At 36.7% G+C, this 14,994-nt stretch overlaps 1 protein-coding gene across 1 annotated transcript in view; it reads left to right on the top strand.

The window, feature by feature from the left end:
* Positions 1 to 14,994, top strand: part of NUP205 (nucleoporin 205) — a 74,018-nt gene that overhangs the window by 3,569 nt on the left and 55,455 nt on the right. Inside the window, exons 2-8 of the mRNA XM_090287553.1 lie at positions 1,543 to 1,685; positions 2,938 to 3,109; positions 5,361 to 5,505; positions 5,887 to 6,046; positions 6,510 to 6,738; positions 8,749 to 8,913; positions 12,303 to 12,478. Of these exons, the coding sequence (XP_090143679.1) occupies positions 1,543 to 1,685; positions 2,938 to 3,109; positions 5,361 to 5,505; positions 5,887 to 6,046; positions 6,510 to 6,738; positions 8,749 to 8,913; positions 12,303 to 12,478 (1,190 nt within the window). The remainder of the gene's footprint in view (positions 1 to 1,542; positions 1,686 to 2,937; positions 3,110 to 5,360; positions 5,506 to 5,886; positions 6,047 to 6,509; positions 6,739 to 8,748; positions 8,914 to 12,302; positions 12,479 to 14,994) is intronic.

A 14,994-nucleotide genomic window follows, 5' to 3' on the forward strand; every position in this document is an offset into this window, starting at 1 on the left:
AGTTCGTATCGTTATTTATTTCTAAGTTTCATCTGCTCAGTGATTGATTGGATGGGGCTAGTTTCCCTGCCAGAGTCTTTATAAACACATACGGGAACCATATCTGATTGTTTGCGGACAGAGACCTTGGACTCCAGGGTAATATCTTTCAAATAAGGGGTCTTAAATACATGTAGTGGGTTCTCCACCAAAAAAGGAAAGCGTATACAAAATGTGAGTGCACTTCTGTAGTCAATGAATGAATGTTAGTATTTCATATACAGCTTGTTTCCCTTTGCATATATGTGTGTCCTGGGTTGAGATATGGAATATTTCTTACCATGGGTTGTAGTAGAAAAAAATTTGAAAGCCATCAGGCTGACATCTTCAATCTCACACGTGCCCTTTGAATTCTCTTTCATACTTTCCCTTGGCTGTTCTTTGTCGCCCAGGGTTTTCTCATCCTTTAGATTGCTGTACAAGTGTAAGCATCCCTTAGAAGTCCTTGACCATCATTTGATCTTTAAAAATTTTTATATTGTTTGCGGCAACAATCATACTCTGTTTAATATTGTTAGTGGAATAGTTCATTTATGTACACTTTGTCACCCGAATTGGGAGTTTTTAAAAACCAGGATTGTTTCTCTTAACCCCTGTGATATCATACTGTTCATTCGTGGAACTTAAATATTTTTAGATAAGTAAATTTGGCTGAAGTTTAGGTAAATTTGCCTAATTGTGTCTGTTTACCAGATGTGTCTGAAATACCTAAATTCATCTCGCTTATGTGTGGAGGCAGTGCCGCTTAGTGGTTAGGACACATTCCGATGCCAGGATGCCTGGGTTCACAACCTACTTACTTACCCAGTGTGACCTTGGGTGAGTTTCTTGACCTCTCTGCTTAGTTTCCATATCAGTAAACATGGAGGAAGACATAGTGTTGACATCATAATGTTCTGAGATAAATAATACATGTAAAGAGCTTAGAACTATGCTCAGTAGCACATAGCAAAAGTTTGGTATTACTTATTACCTTTACAAAGCCAAATGAAACCTTTTTTATATGCATTTACAAAAGTTTTGTATTTCTAATATCCCAGCCAAAATTTTTTTTTCAGCTGCTATATTTTACAAATGCTGATTTTTCTCCCCTACTCCTGCTTTTCACTTGGATGGAAAGTTACTTACATTTATTGCGTGCCTGCGGTATGCCAGGCAGGGTATTGTGTGTTTTATCTAGTGTAGCTCATTTAACCATTCAACCCCATGAAGCAGATGATGTCCTTATTTTAGGTATAAGGAAATTGAAATGTAAAGAGGTTATTTCCTCACTCCGTGTCACACAGCAAATAAAGTGGCAAAACCAGGTTAGATAAAATGATGTTTACATTTTTGCTTGAGAATTTTAATAAGTATGCTTTTATGTTAATGTTTGGTTTATATGTATAACTTGGTATGTTTAAAAGTATACGTGAGTATGACTAAAATGTTTAGACAACACCTTATGTTATTTTCCAAATACGTTTTATTTGATGTTTGTTTTATTTATTTTTTTTCTTTAAGCTGCTAGTCTGTGGGGTCCGTATAAAGACATTTGGCATACGGTGGGAAATGCTCTTTGGAGAAGACAACCTGAAGCTATTCACCTTCTTGACATGATTTTGAAGAAGCATAAACCCGACTTCATCTCATTGTTCAGAAACCCAGTAAGAAATTTTCTTTCTTTTTTTAAAAACTCTTAATGCATATAAATGAAATACATTACTTATACTGGTTCATTGATTTCAGGTTTTCTCTAAAAATGTGATGTTCTCTAGAACCAGTTATTATCTTCTTTTTGTTCTCTATAGAAGTTAATATTGATTTATTTCTAGCTAGGAGATATCTTAATATTTGAATACAGGTTAGAAAGCTCAGTATATTCTAGAAAAATGAGCCTCCTTGGAATTTCTGACTTCTAGTTAATACATCTGAGATCAGTAAGATTATTTTATTTGTTTCTAGGTACACTTGAAAATTTTAACTCTTGATAATGTTATATGAGTTGTGTTAGCTGAACTAATCATTAGTTCCTGCATATCATTAATTACTGCATCTTGAAGTCCTTTTCATCCAGGAATACTTAAGTGGAGGGCATTTGTGTTTGGAAATTCCTTTTCTTACTGTTTGTCAATTTTCTATTATAGACTAACAAGATCATATAAGAACTATTTATAAGTTTGTCTCACCCAGAAATGACCTTTTGCTTTTTAGGTTTTTTAGCTATTTTTATTAGAAAGAGTCCTAGCCTGGGAGCCAGCTGAGTTGAGTTCCAGTCTGGGCTATCCCACTGGAGTTGTATTCCCATAGGCTGGTCGTCTGCCTTATTTGGGCATCAGTTTTTCCATGTATTAAAAGAGCAGTTGGATTAAGTGATCTTTGTAGCCTTTTTTAAGGCGTAAATTTCTGAGATTGTATGATCCATCAAGTAATTCTTTATTGTATGCCATTTGTTGAATATTTGAACCAAGTTGGAAGACTTGTTTGGGGATAAGACTACATTTTAAAAAATGTATTAGTAAATTATCATTAGCTCCACTAATTAATTCAACACTTCATATCTATCCATTTGTTATTTTCCACTTGAAGACCTTATTATTTTTATTTATTAAATATATAATTGGAAAAGTTCCTTAGAAACTTGAGAAACAGTATGCTATTTTATGTGTTTTCTTAAAATTTTGTAGTTCAGAATTCAGCAGGAGCCATTATTGAGAAGGTAGTAATAGTATAAAAAGGTGGAGGTAATGTAAAACGTTACCTCATAAAGGTCTAATTGTAGATTATCTGATAAGAAATGCCTCTTCTGTCATGTTACCAGGCTGTCTTATGAATCAACTCCTTTAGGTAACAATTTAAGACCTTGTCTCCAATGTAGTCTTTTCATTACATGACCTCATTTATTCTTTATCATCATAGCCAAAAAATGTTCAACAACACGAGAAGGTTCAGAAAGCCAGTACAGAGGGAGTGGCCATCCAGGGTCAGCAGGGAACCCGGCTTCTTCCCGAGCAGCTCATTAAAGAGGCCTTTATCCTCAGTGATCTCTTTGACATCGGAGAACTAGCAGCTGTTGAGCTTCTCCTCGCTGGTAGGTTGACATTTAACTGCACCCACAGTAAGGTAGTAAGAACTGTAAAATCATTCACTCAGAGTTTAAGGTAGGACATATATCGTTTAGATTCCAAAATAGTATCTAAGGATGCCGTTTATTTGAAAAACTGTATTAAACATATTTCCCTTTGTTTTCCTTTGGCTAATGGAAGGCTTTAGTGACTGGAGGCATTAAAAGTCACTTAACTTTTAAGGTAAGCTTTTACATAGTAGTTCACTAGCAAAGAATCATCGACTGCATCTGAGAAATCCTATAGCACAAACATTTAATGTCATATATTGAGCAAGAAGGTAAGGTTGTCGCTTTTTTTGGAGTTTCTCTTGGAGGGGGTGATTCAGATAATGTCTAGGACAAAAATAAGATAATTTCAATTATATTGAGTTCGAGGGAGAAAATAAAAGAAGGCGGTGGATGGTAGAGAGATGGAGGCAGCTCTGAGTAGGGTACTTAGAGGTGGCCTCTATGAGACTGGGACACCTGACCTGACTGGCATGATGACAGATGCCAGGGTTGTCGGGGAAGGATGTTCTAGGCAGAGCAGACAGCAGTGCTTGAGGTGAGAACAAAGGATGACAAAGGATAAAAAGGCCACTGTGCTAGGAATGTTAGGAATGAGGGGGGAGAGTGAAGGGAGATAGGATAGAGCAGGAATCTGACCATACTCAGTCTTTTAAAATTTTTTTAAAATTGATTTTTGAGAGGAAAGGGTCGGGGGGTGGGGGGTGCAGAGAGATGGGGGGTGGTAGAGAGAGAAAGAGAAAGAGAAGAGAAACATCAGTTTGTTGTTCTACTTACTTGTGCATTCATTGGTTGATTCTGGGGATCGAACCCACAACCTTGGTGTATTGGGACAATGCTCTAACGAGCTGAGCTACCCAGATAGGGCCTGACCTTGTTCAGTCTTAAAGGCCATGGAAATTATTTGGATTTTATTCAAATAATTTTAAGCAGAAGGTTTATATAATCCAGAATAACTGAGATTATTTATTTGGCTATATAGAAAAAAGATGGAGATTTCCACAAAATAAGCAATTTGTTTTAATTACAACAGAGAAGCCATGTAGACGTTTTAATTGAAAGAAAGTCTGATATGTCTAAAGATATCATGTGGCTGCCACAATCCCTTTTAACCTAAGGCTGCATTAAAAGAAATGTGATATTGAGGATAAGTAAGGTAGTTTTCCCATTCTGTGATGGAAATGTTGACTGGAAATGCTTGAGTTTTGAGTTTAACTCAGAATTTTTATTTAACAAACATTTTTTTTTATGCATACCATGAGCTACTCACTGTTAAGATTCCAGGGAAATAGGCCCTGGCTGGTGTGCCTCAGTGGACTGAGTGCTGGCCTGCAAACCAAAGGGCTGCCGGTTTGGTTCCCAGTCAGGGCACACGCCTGAGTTGTGGGCCAGCTCCCCAGCTGGGGGCACGGAAGAGGCAACCAAACATTGATGTTTCTCTCCCTCTCTCAATCGCTTTCCCTCTCTCTAAAAATAAATAAATAAAATCTTTTTAAAAAAAGATTCCAGGATATAAAGATGAATAAAACCTCAAGTAATATAAAGGAGCTCATAGTCTAGTCATTGACAGAGATGTGGAAACAAATAATTGCTACACCATTAAGTGCATTAATGCAGGTGTGTGCTAGATTTAGTGATGGTCTGGAGGGTAGAGGATTAAACTGACCTCGGGTTGTACAGAGAAGTCTTCACAAAGACCATGAGGCGTAAGGTAGGCATTGAAAAATGAGTAGGCACGTGTCAAATGGAGTAGGCGTGCACTTAGGACCAAGGGCATCCAGACGGAAGCCATCGCCTGTTCAGATGTGAAGCAGTGAGATGAATTTGGGGAACAGAAGGGAGGGGAGTGCAGGAATACTTGAACTAAGGGGAGAAAATAGGAAATGAAACAAATTATAGGCAGGGTGCTCTAAACAGGACAAAGTGAAACGTACTCAAAGGAGAGCAGTTGAAACGGTGAGTGAAGAAGATGAAACACAAGGAAAGGCTGTTTAATTTTCAGAAAAGACTCCAGGGAAAGAAACTTCAGATATTGGAAAGCTTTCATGTGAGAGAGAAAACAGTGGATGGATGTTTGCAATAGAGAATCCATACAGCCCCTTAAGCCCTGAGATTCTGGGATTTCTTTGAACAGTGGTATAGTGACTTTTGTCTCACCCTAAGCACATAAGTATTTATTTACTAAATTATTTCTCAACCTCTTTTCCAGGAGAGCACCAGCAGCCACATTTTCCTGGCCTCACCAGAGGACTAGTGGCTGTTCTTCTATACTGGGACGGAAAGCGGTGCATTGCAAATTCCCTGAAAACTTTGGTGCAGTCTAGACGAGGGAAGACGTGGACCCTCGAACTCAGGTCCCTTAGCTTCTTGGGATTTCAGGGGTTGATTGGAAATTACCTGAGGAATTATAATTTTAGAAACAACAAAGATTTCTCATTAATATGTATAATTTAAATAATGTGTGTAATATAAGTTATAAATGCTCCCTTTTTCTGCCAAGAATGACATAACAGTTTAAATGCACTTAATTTTGTTAACAAAAAATAACTCAGTTATTTATGGTTATAAGCTTATTGAAAGTCAGGGATCTAAAAAGGATGAAAAGATCTAGGTTATAATTCTGGTTGTTTCTAGTAATGCAACATTATTGTCAAAAACATTTGCTGTATACATGTGATGAGGAAATATAAGCATTACTATTCATTATAACGTTTATTGATTTCTTTTTATTACAGCCCAGAACTGGTTTCCATGACAACACGCTTTACAGATGAGCTGATGGAGCAAGGGTTGACTTACAAAATCCTTACTCTGGTGTCACAGATTGATGTGAACAATGAGTTTGAGAAACTACAGCGCGAGAGAGGTTTGGGCAGCGAGAAACATCGCAAAGAGGCAAGGTTTCACAAGATCACTTCATGGGTTGTTAAATCCCGGGGGAAGAAGAGTCATGACAGTTAGAACATTCTTCTAGTACAGGCATGGGGAAATTAATAATGCATAGTCAAGTGTTCAGGCAGCTGTGTGCGAAATAGACTTGCAGTGGTTTGGGCTTCTTCCTAGTCCCTTTTGTACCATTCTGGCTCTCCTTTGGGAATAAACTTTACAAGAAATTGGTTATCCCTCGCAGGAGCTTGGAATTTAGGAATGAGAAATTAACAGTAGGGTTTGTCCAGAATTTCAGAGGTGAGATTGTAGGATAGAGATTGTAGGATTCAGATACATTTATTTAGTTAGCCTTTATAAAAGATAGTTTAGGTTTTGGAATGAGACCAGGCTTCATTGTGATTTATTGATGTATTTTTATTTTAGACATAATTTATTTTAGACATACATAATCATGCATTTTTATTTCTAGGTTTCTGACCTCATCAAGGAGTGCCGGCAGTCTCTGGCAGAAAGCCTTTTTGCCTGGGCTTGCCAGTCACCTTTAGGCAAAGATGACACTCTCCTCCTTATTGGACATTTGGAAAGAGTGACAGTTGAGGCTAATGGCCTGTTGGACACAGTGAACCTGGCTCTTCTAATGGCACTCCTGTACTGCTTTGATATCAGCTTTATAGAACAAAACATAGAGGAACGCGATGGTATTGGATTTTATATCTATTAATACAATACATGTATTTCTAAAAATCAGATTTAAAGTTGTGGAGATAACATTTAAGAAGGATGATAGTTTAACTACTAAGTTAAAAATTTATTTTTTATTTGTGTACAATTCATTTATATTTGAATATATATATATATTTATCGAATATTTTATGGTTGTCCTATTGCAGTTGTCCCAGTTTTTCCCCCTTTGCTGTCCTCTGCCCAGCCCAGCCCCCTATATTTGAATATTTAGATAAAAGATCACATTTAAAAAATAATTATAGTCCTGTTTGATGTTTCTGATGTCTTTTTGGGTTTTGGAATGGGAAACTGTTACAGGTTATGTAACACATGTTCATGAGTTACACATGCCAAATTTACTTAATTGCTTGCTTCTTTACTATTTATTTACATTTCAAACCTTTCATGAAAACATTCTAAGAGAGAACTATCATTTTTAGTAATATATCATCTTTGACTTATATTTTCTCTGAAGTAGATAAAATTTTACTTGGTAACACATAACCAATTACTACTTAGAACTGAGGATCTCAAAAATGATTCCCCCAAGGAAAGATTATTGCCATTGAATACCATAGATATTTATAATTATTCCGGTAATTATCCACTGTCCACTTGGTTGTATCATCTACTTCGTCATTAGGTACATGAAGAGAAGGGACGTTACCTGGTCATCTTTGGTGACTGTTCTTAACCACTAGGGAAGGCTTACTGAACACACAGCTATACCTCTTTCCTCCAGTCAAGCTGTCACACAGTACCTGTGTATCAGAATAAGCAGCACCCACGCTTGTATAGGAACGCTACTAGTTAGCGCATTGGTCAGATGTCCTATAGTGAATGAAATGAAGCATGGAATTGAATAGGGGTAGGCTGTATTAATGAAAGTTTGTCAGCTGGGACTTTCCAAAGATAATGAAATGCCTGGAAAGTTTCTTTGGCTAATAACTAAGATAGAAAGGTTTTAGCACTAGGTTGTAATTGTATCAATTTCAGGTGCTTAGATTGATTATCTCCTAATTCCTATTACTCTGTATATAGTTGATTAATAAATGGAAGAAGTGAATTATTAGTGCACGTACAGTAGTAGACAGAAACTTCCAAAATACAGGAAATTAAATAAAGAATGTATTCTTAACCCCAGCTGCTGTGGCTTGGTTGGTTGGAGCGTCCTTCTGTGCACTGAAGGGTCATGGGTTCTATTCCTGGTCAGGGCGCATGCCTAGTTGAAGGTTCAGTCCCAGGTTGGGGCATGTATGGAAGGCAGCCAATCGATGTTTCTCTTGCATGTCAATGTTTCTCTCTCTCCCTGCCTCTCAAGATCAATAAATGTATACTCAGGTGAGGATTTAAAAATAAAAGTATTCTTGAAGGTTGTGAACTAATTATTCACAAGATGACATCAAAATGAAGTATAAGAAAGTAAATGAAATCTTGGGTGGTAAGTGGGGTTTCCTGTTACTTATTTATTTTTAGTATTTATTCAGAATTCTGTGCTTGTTTGAAGAACCACAGTACAACTGAACTGTAAATAGAAAATTCTTTATCATTTGGCTATTTAATTTATGTTACAATCAAAGTAGGTACTTGTTTGCAATTTGCATTCTTGTTTTTGGTCAGTTTTTACTTGATATTTTAAATTCAGGCTGGCTTCTCTAGTAAGATTCTGATATTTTGACCTTTAAGTAGTATTGGTTTATATTTTAGAATTTATACAGAAAACATGAGTGGCACTTTATTTTTCTAATTTATTTATAGTACACTTAAAAATCATCGAAAATGATAGAATTAAAATTTAGGATTATTGATTTCTTTTGTTTATTTGTGTAAAATTTTTACAGTGGTGTAAATTTTGATTTCTCAAACCTTAGTCAATTCTTTAATGAGAATTCTGGGGTTTTTCTGATATTTAGACATTAGTTCTGTATATCAAAGTGGGAATTTTTCTACTTCTTTGGTATAGTGGTCTGTTTTTGTCATTTCAGACATGATTCATCAACTCCCGCTGTTGACAGAGAGACAATATATCGCAACAATTCACTCTCGCCTTCAAGACTCACAGCCTTGGAAACTGCCTGGGCTGCAGGCCACTGTCAGGCTTGCCTGGGCACTGGCATTGAGGGGAGTGTCTCAGTTACCTGATGTGACAGGTAAATGGATTGTAGGTCATTTTGTTATGAGAAAGAACATATCCACTTTAATGGTATTTTGGAAGGGGTGTTACTTTTGCCCTGTTGAAGCATGAGCATAGGGACATATCCAGAGCTGTATTCAGTGAAACTTTGTAAGGTAGTAAATACAGAGCTTTTTTCCACTTGTCTCCCAAAGGTTTTATATGAACTCTTTTTTCCCTTAACTCTACTATGTTAGAAAGGAGGTCTTCGAATCAGTCAAGAGTGGATGTGGGATTCTGACTTAACAATTTATTACCCGCGGCAGTATGTCCTGTTCTGCTGTTTACGTTCATGTAAAGACCATGCTCAGGCAGTGGGGTGCACGAGCAGGGTGAGGCCTGTGCTGGCGTTGCCATTTGAAGCCCAAGAGTTGTCACTTGTTTTTGTGGTAAATCTGGAAAGATTTTATTGAAGTTTACCGTTCATGTCAATGTTTTCCAGTCTGGAGTGTCAGCTGATGCCAGTGTCTTACCAGCTGTATGATTCTAGAAGATTCTGTACACTAATGTCATGCTGTTCCCAGGGGGGTTACACAAAGCATTTTTTGTATTAGGAGGTTTTCTTTGGCCAAGTGGTTTTTATATTAAAGCTGATAGGTGGCTAATTAGACATTTATGATCATGTGCAAATTCTTTTTTCTGGAGTATATCAGTACTTTTCTGGCATAAAATCACCCTTTAAGCTTTTAAGTGGCTATATGATGGTTAATCAAATTCGTATGCTATAATTTGCACCCTGGCTGGTTTAGCTCAGTGGATTGAGCGTCGGCCTGCGAGCTAAGTGTCGCTGGTTCGATCTTCCAGTCAGGGCACATCAGAGAAGGAAAACTCTGACTCCAAAAAACCTCCGCTGCCTTGCGGCATACCTCTTCAGGGGAAAGGCTAAGGGAGTAAACCCCGACAGAAAATCCGGAGCCGGAGTCCCTAAGGCGGTTTGACGTTGTAGTCAACACCGGCAACTCCTGCGGCGCACCTGAAGCCAAGCTGTATTGACTCCGTCTTTCCCTTGGACCCTTCAGCTGCGAAGAGAGGGGGGTTCTGCTGCATGGGCAACAGCAGACCCTCCATATCACCCTGCCCAGGCTCTATAGCTTCAGCTTCACTGGAGAGGACACTCCAGCGTCATCACAAGATGTCGATTCAACACGGGAGGAGACAGATACCGTGTCACTCCCGAGTTGGACTGCACAGCCATTCTCGGAGGTGCAGATAGACTCTTAAGAAGCTACACCATCGTCTCTTGAGACGGACGGCTGCCGCCGCCGCCGCCGCCGATGCTATAATTTGCTAACTGTTGCCCGATCTTCAGAGGCACAGTAGAATATACTGTAGCTGGCTATAGGGTAGTAGGTAAGAATAGGCTGGGAATCCAGACTCCGTTTCAAGTCCTAGATCTTTGGTTACTTAATTTCTTTAGCTTTACACGTTCAAACTCTTTTATAACTTGGATGATTAGGGATATTATAATTAACATTTTTAAACTATACTTTTTTTTGTAAATTTAAATTTAAAAAATTGCTATAAAGGATGTGTTGTTTATCTTATTTTGCAGAAATGGGTATTTCTTGAAATAATAGAGTTTTAACAAAAATTTCAATTAAAAAAAATTAGTTCCTGCTCTCCTCATAGACTTCTTAAAATTTTATCAAACATGAATTATATTATTTTATAAAGGGTATGTTTGGAATTGTGCTTAACTTTTACAAAATTTGAATACTTACTTGACAGTAAAACTCAATTTACATTAAGCTATTGATGCCACGTGTTACCAAGTATTCTTCCATAAATAGTTCTGGAACTGATCATCAAGCAGTTTTAATTCCAACATTTATGAATTGAAGTGAAGGTTTGGAATTATCGTTGCTATTAATATTTACTTAATTGGTAATTTCAGTAATCATTATTACTCATAATAAGAATTAAGGAACTATTTGGTTCTCAAGGAGGCTGCATGGAATGGGTAGATATGTAGGTTTTATTTCAAAATGCAAAACAAAACAGAAACCAGAAAAAAAAGCCCATCTGTTTTCCTCTGGTTGAGATTATCCTGGTTTATATCTATCCCTGACCCTTTTCAAGGCAATGAAAATCCTTTGAGTAGCACACTGTATTTATATTTGGTCTCTGACAGTGAAGCAGAATAAGCTATGCAGTAGTTCTTTTCCAAAGCCAGATCACAGATTTACCTAGCAGTTTTATGTGTCAAATTTAAAAGAAGCAGTTAGCAATGTATTTCTTGATTGAAGGACTTAAAATATACCATTACCAAGGAAATTGAATGTAAGTCAGATCAAGGCTCTCTAGATAAAACTACTAATTTTTAGCATATCCAGAGGACAGAAAATATGTTAACCACACCATTGGGATGCATGCCACACCACATTGTGGAAAATCTACAGGATAAAAGTCCCTGTTTCTTCAGCAATTAAAGGACAAGGGAAATACTCTTAAGATGTAGGAGAAGCCTACAGATATATCAGTTAATTGCAATGTATAATTCTTATTTGGATTCTGATCCAAGCAAACTGCAGAAAAGATAAGAAGCAAAAAGATTTATGAGACAATTGTAAATTTGACTACTCGCTAGATATTTGATATTGAGGAATTATTTTTTAAGATGGTAATGATATTGTATATGTATATGGTTTATTTTCTTTTTAAAATATCTTTGAGTTTTATGCCAAAATATATGTAAAATGTTAAATTGTCTGGAATTTGCTTGAATCTAATTTTGGCGGAGGAGGGGACACATGGAGATCTAGATCTAGATGAAATGAGATTGACCATAATGCATAATATTGAAGCTAGGCGATGGGTATGTGGAGGTTTGGTCTTTTTTGTTTTTTTTTAGATAATCTGACGTTTCCAAACAAAAAGCTAAAAATGTTACAAGTAGACTAGTTTATCATTAGGTTAAGATTTGTTTTTTTAATTTTTGCTACTTTATTATCAAATGAGGAGAGTTACTTAGGTGGTTGTGTTCAGGTGTTGGTCTCACTTATTGGCTGTGAAGACTTTTTCTGAATGATCCACATCATTTCACTGTCAGAGACCAAAGCCTTAGCATCATTTTCAGATGTTAATGTTTTAACAGTAGCTCCCTGACTGTGTCAGTGTTACATCATGTATCTCTGAAGTAATTTTTTATCCTTCATGATGCTACTGTGGAGAGCATGTGGTTTCCTAATGCACTTTTTCAGCACTTCTTTGGGTCTGTGAGTATTAGAGCTAAACCCACTCTTATTTTGTGCATAGCACGTGCTCGGAGGTTGAGCAGTTTTGAAACATCAACAGAATATTATGGGATATTGTAATCTAGTTTAGTAACTTTTCTTCCATGTACTGTTTTTTGAAATACATTTCTAGCGCTCGCTGAATTCACGGAAGCCGATGAAGCGATGGCAGAGATTGCAATTGCTGACAATGTTTTCCTGTTCCTCACTGAATCCGTAGTGGTGGCAGAAAACTTCTATCAGGAGGAATTTTATATTCGTAGAATCCACAACCTCATCACAGATTTCCTTGCCCTTATGCCAATGAAGGTAGGTGAAATAATTTACAGTGAGTAGAAAAGTAGTGGAAGAATTTTATAAAATAATCTAAGATTGATCAGCGAACTAACATTATGTTTTAGAAACTAATACAGTCTTTTAATACAAACTAAAATTTGACAGTAGTTGTGTTACAGCTTGGGAATTAATTTGTGATTCATGAAAATGAAATGAAACCTGTTAACTGAGAATAAGCTAGAAGAAATTTTCACACTGAGAATGATTTATAATGAGAAAGTAATAGTTAATGAAAACGCTTGTATGGGTAGAAAATTGTTAACGCCACGCTACCCTAGGGACTGATGCTAAGTTGCCTTATTTATATTGCTGTACATGATTTGGAAGCCGTAGTGGAAAATCTCATTTCACAGGTAATTGTTTAGATTCTTAATTATAGTATATAAATGGGCTTTTGCATAGATACAGGTAACATGAAGGATTAAATAAATTAATACAAAGGCCACTTTTGAATAAAGGGATTGATCCAGAAAAGGAGCCTTAGAGTCATTTCAGACAGTTTCTTCATAGCATATGCTCTGAAGAGGGAGTAAAGTGCTATAAAATTACTTTTTGTGTGTGTGTATTTAAAAAAGCACTCTTAAAAGATCTATGCTTGTAATGCTGTTGTGTGGTTCTGATACCATACATAAAAAAAAAAAAGATTTTATTTATTTATTTTTAGAGAGAGGGGATGTGGGGAGAGAATCATGGATATGAGAGAGGAGAGATACATCACCCAGGCATGTGTCCTGACCAGGAGTTGAACCAGTGACCTTCCGGTTCACAGGATGGCACTCAATCCACTGAGCCGCACCAGCCAGGGCTCATACCATACTTCTTGAAAAACAGAGCAAGTGGAAAAAACTACCCATATGGCAGCAAATAATCAAGGAATGAAGTGCTTATTCATTATTTAATGAATCATGTTCATTGAGTTTGTCATGTTTCCAGGTACTATGCTAGGAGTTGTGAAGAAGACAAATAAATAGGAGACTCATTTCTCTGCCAGCAAAGAATATAAACTGGTTGGAGAGAGAAAAAATATACACAGAAAAACTTAGGTAGTAACAGTCAGTAGATGAGAAGTGCAGAGAGTAAATTACTGTGGATTTATTTAAGCTAAGGATAACTCACTCAGGACTAGAATAGTCAAGGAATACAGAACCGATAACTTGGCCCCTCATCAGCCTTGAAGGACTTGATGGAATAACATCACAGGATGTTGGAATAGGAAAAAGAAGCCTGCTAATCCTCTCATTTTACGTTTGCAGAAATGAAGCCTTAGAAAGGTTAAGGCTTAACGTTTTTCCTAGTTAGTGGTACAGATGGGACTTTGGTGATGGAATAGTAATGGTGTCTGGAAATGAAGGATGAGAGTAATTTGAATAAATAAAATCATAAATGGCTTGAATAGGGTAAACAATAAATTTATTTACACAATTCTGGGATACTAGAATTTTTAAAAATAGGTATAGGACTATTCTTGAATGTGCTTTGGTGGTTTGTCAGTGACTTTGTCCATTTCATTCAAATTGATTGGTATAAAGTTTTCTCTTATATTCCTATATCATATTTTTCATGCCTATAGGCTCTGTAGTGATATTTTTCTTTCTCATTTATAATATTGGTAATTTGTGTCTTCTCTCTCTGTTTTTTAATTAACATAGCCAGAAGTTTGTACATTTTATTGATTTTTCCCAATGAACCAGCTTTGGTATCATTGATTTCCTTATACTTTGTTTTACTATTTTTTATTTCTGCTCTTTATTATATTCTTCTTTTTGCTTTGGGTTTAATTAGCCTTCTCATTTCATTTTCTAGGTAGAAGCTTAGATTATTGATTTGAAGCTTATTTTTTCCCTAATAGAAGCATTTAGTATTATATATTTATCTCTAATTACTGCTTTAGCTGTGTCACGAAGATTTTAATTTATTGATTTGAGAGAGAGAGAGATCGATTTGTTGTTCCACTTATTCATGTGTTCATTGGTTGATTCTTGCATGTGCCCAGACCCGTGATTGAACCCGCAACCTTGGCCTCTCAGGACGACACTTAACCAACTGAGCCACCTGGCCAGGGCCTGTGTCATGAATTTTGATATGTCGTGTTTTCTTTTTTGTTTAATATATTTTCTAATTTTCCTGGAGTCTTCTTTCATTAGTGGTTGATTGATCAAGTCTTTCCCATCCGTGTTGATTTTCTGTGTACTTGTTCTATTGAATATTGAGAGAGGAGTATTGAAATCTTCAACTATAATTTGGATTTATCTAGCTGTAATTGTTTTGTAAGGGAGAAGTAGTTCCTTATTTCAGTTGGCATTTAGTTCACACAAATGTTATAAGGCAATGGTTCTCAACCAGGGCTGTAATGTTCTTCAGAGCGTGAGTGGGAAAGAATGGGGCCAGTTTTGCTTGTTACAATAACTATAGCTGTATTGTTGGTAGTCAGTAGTTAGCCAGTAGTTAGTCCAGGGACGCTAAACCGTCCTACGGTACTCAGGATAATC

The sequence above is a fragment of the Furipterus horrens genome, unplaced genomic scaffold (genome assembly GCF_987537825.1).
Source record: "Furipterus horrens unplaced genomic scaffold, mFurHor1.1.pri manual_scaffold_9, whole genome shotgun sequence".
In the NCBI taxonomy this organism is placed as follows: domain Eukaryota; kingdom Metazoa; phylum Chordata; class Mammalia; order Chiroptera; family Furipteridae; genus Furipterus; species Furipterus horrens.